Below are 14760 nucleotides of genomic sequence, written 5' to 3' on the forward strand. Positions count from 1 at the left end.
CATTTTTGTTGCTTCAGCCATCAATGAGGTGTTCATATATTTTTGCAGCCCCTGCAACAGTTCCACATTTGTCATTTTAATTCTGCACTGGCAGTAGAATTACCTTCCTCTATGAAATATTGTACATTAGAACTGAGTAAGTATGTTTTAGTGCACCATTAGCCCTCTGAAATGGCGGCACTAAAAACACAATTGAAAATGTATGAACTTCTCATTTTAGGGAGGCAGATTGATCTAGCAGTGCTGTATATCAGGAAATAACTATACTTTACCTTAAAGGGAAGCTTAACTGTCAGTAACAACAAATATAAGACTCCATAAACACAAACAAAAGACAAATGCATGTTATTTATCCTCAGAGTTTCCAGTTTCCTGTCAGTTTTATTAACCTATAAATGCCAGTGCCTCAACTTTTTGGTATTTGAGATAAGGACCAAGGTGACTGTTTAGGCACCTTTTAGACTATCAGTCTTTTCTGGCTATCCTTCTATCATCCATCTTTTTGTCATGATAAATGAGAGAATATACGTATATCTGAGAGGAGTTTAGCTGCTCCAAAAGTTTTTACAGTGTATCATATTTCTCCAATGCTTTCTCTGCTTTAGCTTTTCTATCTCACACACTCACAACAACACACACACACACCCAACACACAAACACAACACACACACACACACACACACACACACACACACACACACACAGAAAGACATACTGTCCTAGTATACTTGTGCCCAGTGCCAGCCTTGCATAATGCTAGAGAATTATAGTAATGGAAAAAGTTTCAGTTTCTCTCTAAATCTCCTTCTTCTCCATCTTTGTTCTTTTCCCTTCTCTCTCCATGTCTTCTTTTTGCCATTTCAAAATTCATTACTTTTAAAGATAAAATATAAATGGTAACATGAAACATCTCTTTCACTTCTATGGTTTGTGTCCCTTTATATGTTGCTCATACATCATCTTTTTTCTGTTTTCTTTTTAGTGCCCTCTACATTTTTGCCATTATTACACCAGTTTTAGCCGGAAGAGCACCTTTTAGTGCTCTGTTTTGCTTCTGTTCCTGACAAATGCCCCCTAAAATAACTTTTAATGTGTTTTATGTTGGCAAAGATTGGATTGCATATTTGAAGGACCGTACTAACAGATTCAGCTTAGCTTTTGGGAGGAATTCTAGCTAGCGGTTAGCTATTCATAAACATAAAATCCAGTAATTTCCTTTTTTCAAAGGTAGCCAATGACATAGATGACTCAGGTTTTATTGTTTATTTGAATGGACCTATTTCTGTACTGCACTTTTTAGAAGTTAATATTTGCAGTCCTGTTGTGAAAACAATGACCAATAATGATTTTCTGACTATTATTGTGGTTGTTTTGTCCACAGTATACAATGCAGTGGGACTGGCAGCCTATGAGCTGTTTGACAATGTGGACTTTGACCAGTGGTTCAAGAATCAGCTTCTTGGAGAACTGCAAGTCAGCCATCACAGGTATTGTCTGAGAACATTTTTTTTTCAGCATGTTTACTGTATAGCATATTTTTATTTTATGTTTTACAATATCACAAAGTACACAAACTACTCAAGAAAAAATCTCAGCTCTAGCTGGGCGAAATAACATTAATATCTAATACAAATATTTGAAGCTTTTTAATGTCACGTTTAATAGTGAACCTTCAGGCAGCTAATCAGTCCTTTTTTAAAAGTGGCTGATTTACTGTATGTGAACTCACTTTCAGGCATTAGTGGCTCCATTGTTAACATTCCTGCCAGTGTAACTCAAACTAATTGACTATTAACCTCTGTCCAGCTATTGATTACAGTCAGCTCAGCAGTCAGTGTTTCCAATGCATGCCAGAAGGCTCATAAGTAGCCAGCTGATGCTTTAAGTCAATGTCTGTCATGGTCACATTAAAAACTGACCTGTGTTTTTGCACAATCACTCCACAAGCAGCAGTCAAATATGTCGCATCCATGAGGTGTTAATATACAGCTAGTTAATAACTGGAAAATCAATAATACAATTTCTACAAACGTCATTGTGGGTCTGCAGTCAGTCAGATGCTGGAACAATGAACAGTGAGCTGATTGATGAATGTATTTGAAAAGTTGTGGGGCAGTGGGAGGGTGGCCAGAGGCGAGGTGGTGAGAGTGATAGAAAGAACAAAGAACACACACCCACAACCACACAAGACAATCAAAGCAAAAAGCCTGCAGCACTCAAAAGGTTGGCTGCTCACGTTGGTGCTGACGTCGGAGTGCAGGCGTGCTGATGTCACTGTGGCACCTCTTCCACACAGTGCAGGTGTAAATAACCCCTCCACTTTGTACCTGGGCCCTTTTTTGCTTTAAGTTCATGTCCTCACTATATGACTCATATTCTCCTTCAGACATTCAAAGGTTTACTAGATTTTATTTGTATTTGAACAAACAGAGCTCATGGAGAAACAATAATTAGGGTTGTCAGTCAGGCCTCAGGGGCACATAAAAAGAATATCCTGATAAATAAAACCAATTGAGCAAATGGCACAGGGAGGCAGCCAAACACTACATCTGCTTCTGTTTGCTAACTTTGTTTCTTGTCTAAACACGACAAACACACACACACACAAACACCACATCCACACCACACACACAATATATGTAATTTATTAGGAACTAAAAATAAAATAAATAATCAAATACAATAATAAAAAAAACCTTTTGGCTCAGATATATCAGCTTGTGGCTAAATGGTTAATAGATGTTTGCAGGATAAATTCCTTGTCAGTTTTGGTCTCCTTTAGTGAAAAAGTCCAGCTTTATCCTTTAACTGCCAAATAATCTTTTTTAAGACACCATAGAGGTCCTAAGATGATAACCTATTGCTTTGTGCTAAGAGGATTTTGTTTTACTTTTAGTAAAGCCACGATTAGTTATATAAATGACAGCAGATAAACTTTTAAACTCCTATTGATTTTTCTCTTTTGGGGTGCTAGGACTCTGTCAGATTTGAGAGTTTCCCACAGTCTTTTAAAGAGGCTTCTGCAATGAGCATGTAGATTCAGCATAGATATTAAAGCATGGATGCTTTTGAAGATGTCCCTCACTGCAATCAGGCTTGTGTCTTTTTCTTTTTTTTTTTTTTTCCTTGTGTGTGTGTCAGCATGCATATGTTCGCAGATTTGGTTGCATGCACTTTTGTTGTGCCTAAGTGTACTTGTCTTCACGCTTGTCAGTATGTCGTCAGGTTTAACATCCTGTATATCATTCTCAACCCCCAGGGAGAATGCATTAGTCACAAGAATATACTTCTGCAGATGCTTTATCACTGTATGAAAACACAATCATAGAAAGTGTTTGAGATCATAGTGCTTTCAGAGTCACTACACATATAATGTACCATCCCCCAATAACTAATTTAACCAGTGAGCTTACACCAAACCCACAACTTCTTCCAACCTTTTACCTTTCAAAGACCTGACACATGTATTTGTTTTCAAACAACTTATTTTTTAAAGTAGCATAATTTTCAGCTCAGTCGGAGCACACCCCATTTCCCCTCCATATGCTGCTTTTTATACACTTTGAAATTATCTGTGTGCACTGCAGTTTTCTTTGATATGCTGGGGGCGGAAGACATTATATATACAGTATATTCACTTAGTGACCAGTAAGTTACAAATCCCCTTTCCATACTGTGGTGGCCCACGCTTGAAGTAGCAGTCACACTTTATGGCGGTGACGCAACGAGGGACCTGTAATGCCTGGGTATTAAGTTGGCCATGCAGACAATCAGTGCTTTGCACAACTATTTATGTTTTATAGGTGGATGTTCCTTTTTACTGATGTTGCTTTCAAGTTCATTAAAGTAGATTGATAATAACTGTTATATTCTAGTTTTGTAAAAACTTTGTAGTAATTTGGCCTGTGCCAGCTGGCTTATTTTTTAAGTGTTTTGTGCTCTGGTACATTCAGAGAAATTCTGGAAATGTGCAGTCTTCAAATCATCCTTTCTGGCACACAATAATACATTTTCAACAATACTGTTTCTGTCTGTTCGATAACACTGTCAACATGTTTTTAAAGTCTATTTTTAGTTGTTGTTTTATTATCAAAAGGCAGAAAAATGGTCTTTGCGAAAATATCAAAAACGCTGCTTTTCATCTCAGCTGGCTGAAGATTGTGTCAGTGTCTGTTTGATTGACAGCAGCTGGATGGCTGCTAGTGTCAGTGTTACACTGAGGGAATGAGAGACAAAGAAAACAGACATCGTGTTATAGCTATTGAAAAATAAGGACCACACCAGCATATAAGCGGACTGAGGTGATATTTGTAGGTATGTATACCTACTGTTTAATACTAAATTAACAATGCAGTTTGCAGACTGACGTTAGCATTGCACTCTCCCTGGTGAATGTTTATTTGGCCCGTTCAATAAGCTAAGGTGCAGGAAAAGATGTGTGTTCATGTCTGCTCAGCCTATGATAGAACACTGACGTTACTGCTTTATGCAAAGTTTTTCTTCTCAAAGGAGAACACAGGACAGGCAATTTACATACCAGACAAAAAATGCAATATCATTTCTTTTGAACATAAAGATTATTCTTTGTAATCCATTTAGACAAATGTATGAAAATATCAAGGAATGACCCACTAAGTTTGTGCAGGCAGGCTTTATATTTTCTTTGATCATTGTTCGTTTTGGTTTCCTTACATAGTCACCCCCCTCTGGCTGCAAGGTGACCGTTAATATGTAGTTATTCTCTTTGTGCTTGTTGTTGTGTTTTGTATTTCTTCCAAATTCTCGAGTGCGCTGGGGTGAAGCCCTTTGTTGGGAGAGTTGAGTTAAATTTAGCCCATTGGTTGTTTGTCAGTAGTCTGTTTACTTTATATGAACAATTTTTGTATTGTGGTAATATAAGCATTCTGTTGCATTATTGCTGTTTTCCCCTGCTAACCGGTTAGCACATACTGTGATTGTGATGGAATTAGTAAAAAGTAAAATACTAAACATTACAACTAACATGCCAATAAGGAGCGGTAAAATTAAAAAAAAAAAAATCTAAAATTGATGCCTGTTTCTATTAGGAAACCAGTGTCATTAGAAGAGCTACATTCATGTTGTACTTGGCAGTCTCTGGGGTTTGAATTTGGAAGTCTGCACCCATCTGCTCCCACACCTGCAAGATTTCCTGCTTGCCTTTCAGCCCCCAATTTGTCTGTGTCAGTTACCATGCTGTTTCCCTAGGGTAGAGGATCATTTAGATTTTATTGATCCTGATTATGCTCATCAATCCTAGTTCTGAATCAGCTGGGAAATTGTGATACTCTTCGGTGTTGCAAGCGCTTCATCAACAATCATACAATATTACTACGGGTGGCAAGTTTTTCTTGTTCGCTTTGCATCAAGCTGTAACGAAGTCTGTTCTAGCTAAGCTTCTGAAAAAAATTACAAATGATACCTCTTTGATAATTTAAATAAAACATTTCAATAATATAGTTCCACTGAATTGGTATCGAGAATCGTGGAATTTTAGAAAACCTGTGGCTACTGTATATTCAGATGGGGAGCCAGGTGCACTTCATGACATCGACTTTCTGTGGAGCTTCTATGTTGACAGGCTGCTTGATGTCAAGGTGTCCTTTTTCCTTTCATCAAGAGTACAGACTACATACTTTGCTGAATTAAATAGTATTTGCTCAGTATGATGCAGTTTAGTATTTCAAATTCTTAGTATCATCTCTCGTTTGCTGTTTAAAGTAACCTAGTGCCTATACCATGACTACTGAAAATTCAGCATTCTGATATTTTAGAATCTGGATTTACTTTGAGTGACCGGACAGTATAACCACACACATATAAGGCAGGTGTTTGCAATTCTAAATGAATAGTCCACAAGAAGCTTAGCCCAAGATCATTCTTAGCCTCTGCGTCATCCACTGCATGTACAAGCTGTTTGCTTGCAGATTTGGTAATCTTTTCCCTATTGAGTCTCTAATATACTAGTGTCCTTTTGCCTCTTGTAGATTTCACTGATTTAAGCTCAAACCCCAAGCACCAACAGTCTAAATATTAATAACCAGTTCTGTCAGCAAAACGATTGTTTGTGACTTACACCTGTGGCTAAGCCTTGGGCTGCCAGTAAGCACACTCAAAAATAGTTGGTTGTCACTTTTTTGGCATGATGACTACACAAACACAATCATACTTACGCACTTATCGACATACACACTTTTTGTAACTTTCTGTCAGTGTTTCTGCTCTCTCTGCCTCAACCAAAACAGTTGTCATACCTGTGATGAGTCATCATGTCTGGGAGCACAGAGATGACAGCAAGTCATCTTAAAGCACACATAGGGATGTGCATCTCCATCGTTGAGGCCGATGTGATACACATCTTGCTGCACTGCCAACAATCCGATACACTGAAGACAAATATTCAATGTGATATGATACAATTCACCCCTATTGCAATGCAGTGTGATTTGATTCAATACGATTCAAAACAATGTGATTCAATGTGGTATGATGAGGTGCAAAAAAACTGGTGGTACGCAATTCAATATTGTAAAGATAGTCTGATCTATTAAAAAATTAAATAGTTAGACTTTGTGAATCTGAAATAACCCTTTAAAACACAGAACTCATACAATATTACAAACTGATGGAAGCCACAGTGGACCGGCAGCTGTCATGTTGAATGCAAGGTTAAATTACTGTCTTTCTCAAAGGAGTCACAACTCACATCACAACCTCAGTTTCTTGTTAGAATGGGCTGTCTGACAGCTAGGTAAAGTGTTGAAAATATTCTAAATATAGTGTATACTTAAAGTGATACTGATTTTTTTTTTTTTTTTAGGTGGCTAAAGTATGTTTTGCTACTGCCCGTTGCTTACCTTCCATGCCGATACTCCTGTCAGCTTCTCCAACCTGGGGCTGTGCTGAATGCCATTTACTGTAGTAATACGCTGACCATAGATAAGAACCTCATACAACCCCACTTCAAAAGATCCAAACTATCTCTTTGATATCACTCACATTGACATCTCAGAATAGCCAGAGGAGTCTTTTGTGTCATCTAGACAGACAGTTAGATACAGATTAAGAGTGTGTTCTATCATTCGACTGTCAGACTCTGCCAACATAGAAGGCGGCTATGAAACACTTTGGTATTTTGACATTGCCTTTTGTGGCTTGACCTTTTTGTGTGGAGTTTTGTTAAAAAAGTCGGTGCCTCTCCTGGGTGACCAAAGGATGCTGTAAAATGATTCTGTGCTTTGGCTATCTTAGACTTAAATTTCCCTTGTTGCTTGTATTTGTCATTGTGGATGGATTTTTGTTGGCTTTATACTCTGTACTACGTAATTGAGTTTGGCATGTTCACAAACGTAAAATGTTTGGGCTATGAGCATAAAGAAGCACCGAATTGGTAATTCAATGTTGCTGTATTTGCAAGCTATGTGAACAAATCACACTTTTCACATGAATGTTGAAATTTGATTTGTATTTAAGCCCCTCACTCAGATTGCTTACATAAACCTAGGTGCGTATTTTGTATGAAACTTTTGGTAGGCTAAGCTGCACGGTATGACACTAAAAAGAAGGTTCACCAAATGTGAATTCTCAGAGAAGCCAGTGGAAATTCTGTAGATACTCATATGTACATACACACAGCCTATTTTTAATGATCAAATTTACATTTATTGTTGTGGTTTAAAAACATGCACAGCAATGTTAATTGTATGTGCAACGAACACAAACTTTGTCCTTCCTTTAATAGACAAATAGGTGAGAAGATTGATTATAAAATGATAATGATAATGATAAAATAAATTCTACTTGTTTTGAATTGTCATTTATGGACTGAGGTTAAAGAAAAACTGTAGTCAACAGAGTCTGCTGTGGTGATAACAGCCAAGTGCGCCACAACAGTAATAAACCTGAGACACCTCATTATGAACCCTGCTTCATTAAAAAAGGAAGGATAAAACTAGGGTTAAATGTTATCAATATTAGGCCTACCGATAAATTATACTGTGTGAGCATCCTGTCCTGTATTGTCCTGAAGAGTAGGAACCCTGCTACTGTTGCTCTTGTATCTGCTCCCTTTGTGACTCGCAAGGTTTTCACCTCATGTTGACGCCGTTAATTGAATAGACTTAAAAACCCTAGTGAGTATACTGACAGTTGCTCACAGTGCAAATGAAAAAAGCAGCAATAGTCTAAATAAGGGCACAGAGAAGTGTTATGGAAACAGTATGTTTACCTATCTGGTCATTAAACCCTTACACCAGGTCTACACCTTTTGACCCAATGCCAAAGTCTTATTTTAAACAAACATTTCTTGATGCACTTGGTATGACTTGGTATGCACTGGTAATAATATTTATTCAAGGAAACTCTTTATATCCAGTTTGAAAAGCTTTTCTTTAATTACCTTATCCAGATTAAGTATATTGGGTTTTCCATTTAAATGACATTTAAACAATTACATTACTGCAGAAATGTGGCAATAACCATATTATTTAAGCTCATGTAAACCCTAAATATGAAACAAATAAATATCACACAAGGGCCTCAGGGCTTGCACCATTTCCAGCTACCTATTTTACAGCACATTGCCCTAAATGGCAAAAATGTGTGCAGAATAGAAGCAAAGCAACAGTGTCGCTGAATTGGGATTCTGCTTTTCATTTAGTTCATATTTTGCTCACATGGATTTCCCATGTGTTTGCCAGAAGGATGAGCAGGGTTGCTGACAGCTGTGTGGAGGAAGCAAAGTTTACCCTGGATGAGTCATGTCTAACCTTTGACTGACAGACAAATGCCTCTGTCAACCTGTCTGTCCATTCGCCTTTTCCTTCCTTTTCTTCCACTTTTCCAGCACGCTGATAATAAACAGTCAGCTATAGTCTCCCTCGCTGAAGCAGATATTCTGTGTTTGTCAGTCACAGACATGCACACACACACCACTCTTATGACATGCAGAGTTGGAAACTCTAATCTTTTAGCCACTTCAGCAGATGCCATGAGTGAATAATAATCAGCATATGGATTTTAATGTTGTCAGAAATAATGCTGACAATTATCAGGATTTATTTTGTGTGTGCTCAAATTTAAATTCACATAAAATATTTGCCAATGGCTGAATATTGCAGTATGTATCAAAAGTGAAATATATATTTTTAGTATTATTTGTTGTCTTAAATAATACACCAAAAAGTGTCCTGTAGATTTAGCCTGTATGAGTGTTAGTGTGACAACAGATATTCATCTGTAATTTGATTATTTATCCTTGATGTCACCATCTTGTTATCTGACTGCCAGTATTTTGGGGCCAAGCTGTTGTTTGGAACCTGAATATAGAGAGCACTGGGAATATGCCCATGGCCGTTGCCCACTGGCACTGCCGTACCTGCTCTATCATGTTGGAACCGTCCCGTATGTTGCTGTCTCCATAAAAGCTTGTTGAAAATCAGATTGGTCTGGCTGTCTTTGTTTGCCTTTGAAAGTGATTGGATGCTAGTTTATTCTCCTTGCATGCTCCACTGCTTCTGAGAAGTTTACCCCAGAAGTGTCTAAGTGCCATCTTGCGCTTTTAAGATGATGAGAAATTTGGTTCACATGGCTTAATGTTGTTAGTGATGGTAATCTACAGGCTGAGTTTTAGTTTTCAAAATGCTATTCGTATTTATTTAAAATGTGTGTGGAAATCAATTAAACTAATTATCAAAACAAAACAAAGAAACAAGCTTTTGTGTGTATTTATACAAGCAAACCTTTTTTTCCTATGTTCTTGCATGCCCATATGCACACAGAGACACTTCTCCAAGTCCTGAGTCATGCTGTTGTTTAGTATCTCCTGGCTGGTGGCCCAGACTGTGGTCTCTGGCTCCCTGTGGATATTTGACAAAAAGCCAACAAAAGTGTCTCCCCCCCCATCCTTTATCCTCTCATCTCTCTGTTCCTCCATCCCTCCATCCGCTCATTTCTGTCAAGGCGGTACTCAGACACAGTTTCTGCCTTGGATACAAACAAGGGCAGATGCCGAGGGACACTTCTTGCCTGCCCGATACAACTGTTGAAAAACCATCAGTTCCCAACATGTAATGCCTCACATTTGGGACATGCGGCACAGAACATTTTAATTCATATCACACACTACGTAGCCCTGGTGAATTTGTGATCATTCTAGTTTTTGAGCTAGGCTATTTCCCTTATTTAGTTTTGTCAGTTGCACAGTCCTTGTGTCCCTCAGGCTTTGGTGGCATGCATTAATTTAAACAAATAGACACACTTTTTTCACCCAGTTTCTCAAGTTTGTCTCTTAGGTCATGTTTTGAATTAGTTTTATGTGTAAATTCCACTGTGGTTTCCAATATCCTGTGTAACTGTGCCACTATCCCTGTCTCTCTGAGGACTCTAATCTAGTACCATACACATGCGCACTGAAATCTCAACGATCAGAGTTCGGGTTAAGTTAGGCATAATGTTCGAGTTGGATATGCGTCATAGAGGACAGTGATATGGGCTCTCTCCCTCAGTACAAATTATACCGCAGTCTCCACCATACATAAGCCACTGATAAAAAGCAATTTTAAGATGAGCCATAAGCAATGACAGCACCAATTTCATCATCTGAATAGCTTGCCCTGTTGTTTTTAATGGCTACATCGAACAGATAAGCTGGTTCATTTCTTTAAATTATGAATTGGATAAAGAGTGCAGAGAAGACGTCTGTTAAAGTATTTCTTTGCAGCCAGAACTAACTCCTCTCTTCCCCATTCCTCTCCAGGTACAAGTTGATTCGCCGGCGAGTCATCTGGCTAATAGGACAGTGGATCTCTGTCAAGTTCAAATCCGACCTTCGACCTTTACTCTACGAGGTCATCCTGAGCCTCATGCAGGATCCTGACTTGGTGGTAAGGCAGTTACAGACACAAAGTCAGTGTCTTCATTTGTAAACTGCTTACAGCTTCCCCAGAAAACACTGATTTTGTAATGACTGAAATGGGCCGTTAGTGAAAGTGCACAGTTCTCTGCTTAACAGCATGGAACCACAGCTATTAGGCTGCCAACTTTCTACACAAAGCCAAACATAGTTAGTCAGGGATTGTGGGAAGGTTTTGTCATCTGATTTCTCAACACACTGTTTGAGGTGTTTTTTTTGTATTTTTTTATGGAGGTAATTTGTTAGAATAGTTTTGATTAAAAAGCCAAACCTTTTATTCACTCATTAACATTTTCATTCAGCCATGGCCTTAATAAACCCCTGTGTGAACCGATTTGTGGAAAAGTGGCTATTATTATGCCATAGTCATCCTCAATTCAAATTACATTTGGCCATCCCTGGGTTTCTTGCTTCATGAGCCATGGGCCTGATTGATGTGTTTTCCTTCAACGGAATTTATATGAAGGAATATAAACAATTCAGTGCATTATTTACAATGCAATTCAACATAATCTCACCATTAGATTGAAACCTAATGAGGAACTGGGTTCTATCGCTCTAGTCTAATTTCCTCCCTTACTTCACAATCCATCTTTCTGTGGCGGAACTTTTAGATGCGTGTTTAATTGGAGTCCTCATAGTTGCAGTGCACATATAATGTGATGATAATATAATTAGGATGATAATATAATTAAGATAGTAATACATGTCAGACAGAGCCTACGCAAATACCATGCTCTGATAATATTAATGTGATGGAAGGAGGCACACAGTAAACACATCCATTTACACTGCAGTGGGGCCTGATGCCACCTGTTTCTATGGATACCAATTAACTGAGGCAGGTCCCATCTCTTGCATTTCATTGTTTGGGCTGTATAGTAAATGATTAGCAGACAGCATTATGCACATTTAGCCAGTTCTCTCTTATGCATTGTAATAATAGTCAATAGCCCAATGTGAATATAATTGGATTTTTATTTCAAAATTATTCAGCACATTTGAATGTGGGCAATTATATTCACCGTTCGTTTTTCCATTTCACCTTCATTTTTTACCCCTAGTGATGCCACATAGATATAAAAGTATATACAACTGTGTATAAATATACAAATATATGCATTTCTTTATCATTACTTGACCCTCTGTCTGCTACCAAACCAACCAACCAAAGTTATAGATTTAATATGTAAAATTAGATTCAAGACAAACAATTTTTATAATCTACTGCCACATATCTGAATTTAAGTTTCATGAGGGGAATAATAGCTCTTACAGTTTCAGTGGTCTCTTCTTCACACAAGCTTGCCTTTACATCACCGAGCAGCTCACCAATCATAGCTCCTGTGATGTGTGATGTTTTAGTCCCATTTCTGTTCACTTTCCTCGAGGGCTGGAAGGCTTTGGAGCATTTAAAATATGGATTTTATATTCATCATAATAATCCCACTCAATCAAGGTTTTAGTTACTGTACGGTAGATACACTGTCATGACTGATGTCAGTTTTAAACCACAAGTTATTACTGGAATTGAAGATCACAACCTCACAGCAAGGAAAGGGTGTAGCAAACATGACATTGGAGTGAATTATAAAAGGCCTTCTTTAAGATCAGAATTTTACCTTACCCATATTACATCAGGATTCCCAGCTTGCCAAACATAAATGTTTTTCCTTAGTGTAATTCTTTCCATCAGGGTCAAATGATTAACTTTGTTGTTAAATTATCTAAGACACACTGGTAAATCCACAACACTAACCATTAATCATTTCTTTCTCGTCTAAAAAGCGTTCTATAAGATAACTCTCTATTTCTAGTGATGTTAGTGATAAGCCAGCTGTAGCTACAATTTGTGCAAATTATTGTTGTTTATCTACTCTGTTATCTACTACTAATTCTAATTTCCAGATGATACTTGTGTGTTGCCTTGTCATTTGCCTTTGTGTGTTGGTGTCTGTGAGGCCATAATGAAACATTGACCAGCTCCTGGGCTGTTTTAATCGATGCCATCTGTATTTATCTATGGTCCAGGTAATAACTGCCATTTGTTTATACCAGTAAAGCACCTGTTAAATTATTTTCCTGATGGAAAAGTGTGTGTGTGTATTTATGTTGCATGCAGTTTGTCTGGACATAGCTGCGTACACCAGTTTTACTGTCCTGTCAATTTTTTGAGCTCTGGTGTTGCCTTTTACAGAACTGTAAGTGAAGTGAAGCTTTTCTTTGGCTTGTTTTGATTCAGTGAGATGGTTCAATGTAATTTTCACTGATTAAACCTTCAATCACTTTTAAATTCATTTTCAACCTGCTGTTTTTTAGTATTCCTCAAAGATCATTTGAGACTAAATAATGATTTGAAGCAAATGTTTTTACTCAGTCATTGTCAGACATTGTGTGTTTCTATGTGTGTGTTTTATGAGACTCATCTGAGTATTTCATCAAGCAATCTATTATCTTCTACACTTTGTTGTAATGCTGTTTCTCTCATTAGTGTGTGAATTGCCAACAAGGCCAGTACTGATGGCAACTGATGGGTCTCGTTCATCAACATGCTCCTTTTGTTGCTTGTAATGTATGCAGCATTACTAAAACATTATTCTGCATTTTATGATCTTGCAGACTCAAGGGGGGAATTTGTACATCTCTAAATCCAACTATGTCTCAAATTCAACTTTATGCAATTTCACATCTTGAATGTACATTTTACAGTGGTCTCACTTATCTTCATGTTTGGATGACAGTTAAGTCTGTTTGTCAGTTTAAATATATTTGATAGATTAATAATGACATGAAATAGTGTTCGTGCCTTTCTGAATAAATTGGCAGTTTTCTGCCATGCTGCTGTTCTTAGAGAGAATATGAAACTTTGTGCCTTGTTGAGATGACATTACCAAACCCATAGCCTGTTAAATATACATATTAAAGAGTTACACAGATGTAATATCATTCTGTGCAAATTATGCAAATAATGTAATCTATGTAAATGAGTCAAATGTGTTTTTAATGACTACGTTTTATGCAATATTCCATGTAAAAGTTGCAGTATTTTTTTATATCTAATATTTGAGTCACTACAAGAGAAATCAGTGCTGTTGTTGCAAGTGTTAAATATTGATGACATGCACTCCTTTGACAAAACCATGTTAAATCATACTTATTGTGGTATTGTTGCTTGTTTTAGACAGTATCATGACAGCCTTGGAGTCTGTTTGCTTTTCAGTTCTACTGTACCATAATTACCATACCATACCATACCATACCATAATTAGTCATAAAAAGTATGCAGTTTAAAGCTGAAATCAGAAACTTTGCTGTTGTCATCCTTTGCAGTAGTGACAGGTCTGTACTAAAGATGTGGTAATTGTTCTTCTGGGAGGTTTTTTGAAGGCTTGCTGCTTATTTAAATCACTTCATTTAAGTCACTTCACATAATACTACTTAGCTTGTGCTGGTGCAAAATAAGTAAGTCCCAGAAAGCGGAGTTACTTTTGAAGTGAATTGATTATCAAAAGTAGGACAGTATAAAAAGTAGTCTAAAAAGAGAAGCACTGTGTGTGTTTTAAGAGAATAAGCTACAAATATGGATATATTAATGCTTTATGAACTGAAAAATAAAATATTTAACAAACACATCTTCCAAAACAGCACAAATATAATCTAGGGGTTTATCATATTTAAAGATGTAAAAAAAATATGCACTTAGAGAAAACAAGGATTGATATGAATTATTTTTCTAGCCACTATTATTTAGAGCATAATAGGTTGTGCTCTGCAGCTTACTAGTTCAGTTAAATTCATTTCAATGGCATAGCGCCAAATCATAACAGAAG

General features: G+C 37.3%; 1 protein-coding gene across 2 annotated transcripts in view; it reads left to right on the forward strand.

Moving 5' to 3' along the window:
- ipo11 (importin 11) overlaps positions 1 to 14760 on the forward strand; it is a 101093-nt gene that overhangs the window by 30863 nt on the left and 55470 nt on the right. For both annotated transcript variants that reach the window (XM_035658377.1, XM_035658378.1), the window contains 2 exons: positions 1382 to 1487; positions 10775 to 10901. In XM_035658377.1, coding sequence (XP_035514270.1) covers positions 1382 to 1487; positions 10775 to 10901 — 233 coding nt within the window. The remainder of the gene's footprint in view (positions 1 to 1381; positions 1488 to 10774; positions 10902 to 14760) is intronic.

The sequence above is a fragment of the Morone saxatilis genome, unplaced genomic scaffold, assembly GCF_004916995.1.
Source record: "Morone saxatilis isolate NCDOM2014 unplaced genomic scaffold, NCSU_SB_2.0 Contig16, whole genome shotgun sequence".
NCBI classification, from domain to species: domain Eukaryota; kingdom Metazoa; phylum Chordata; class Actinopteri; family Moronidae; genus Morone; species Morone saxatilis.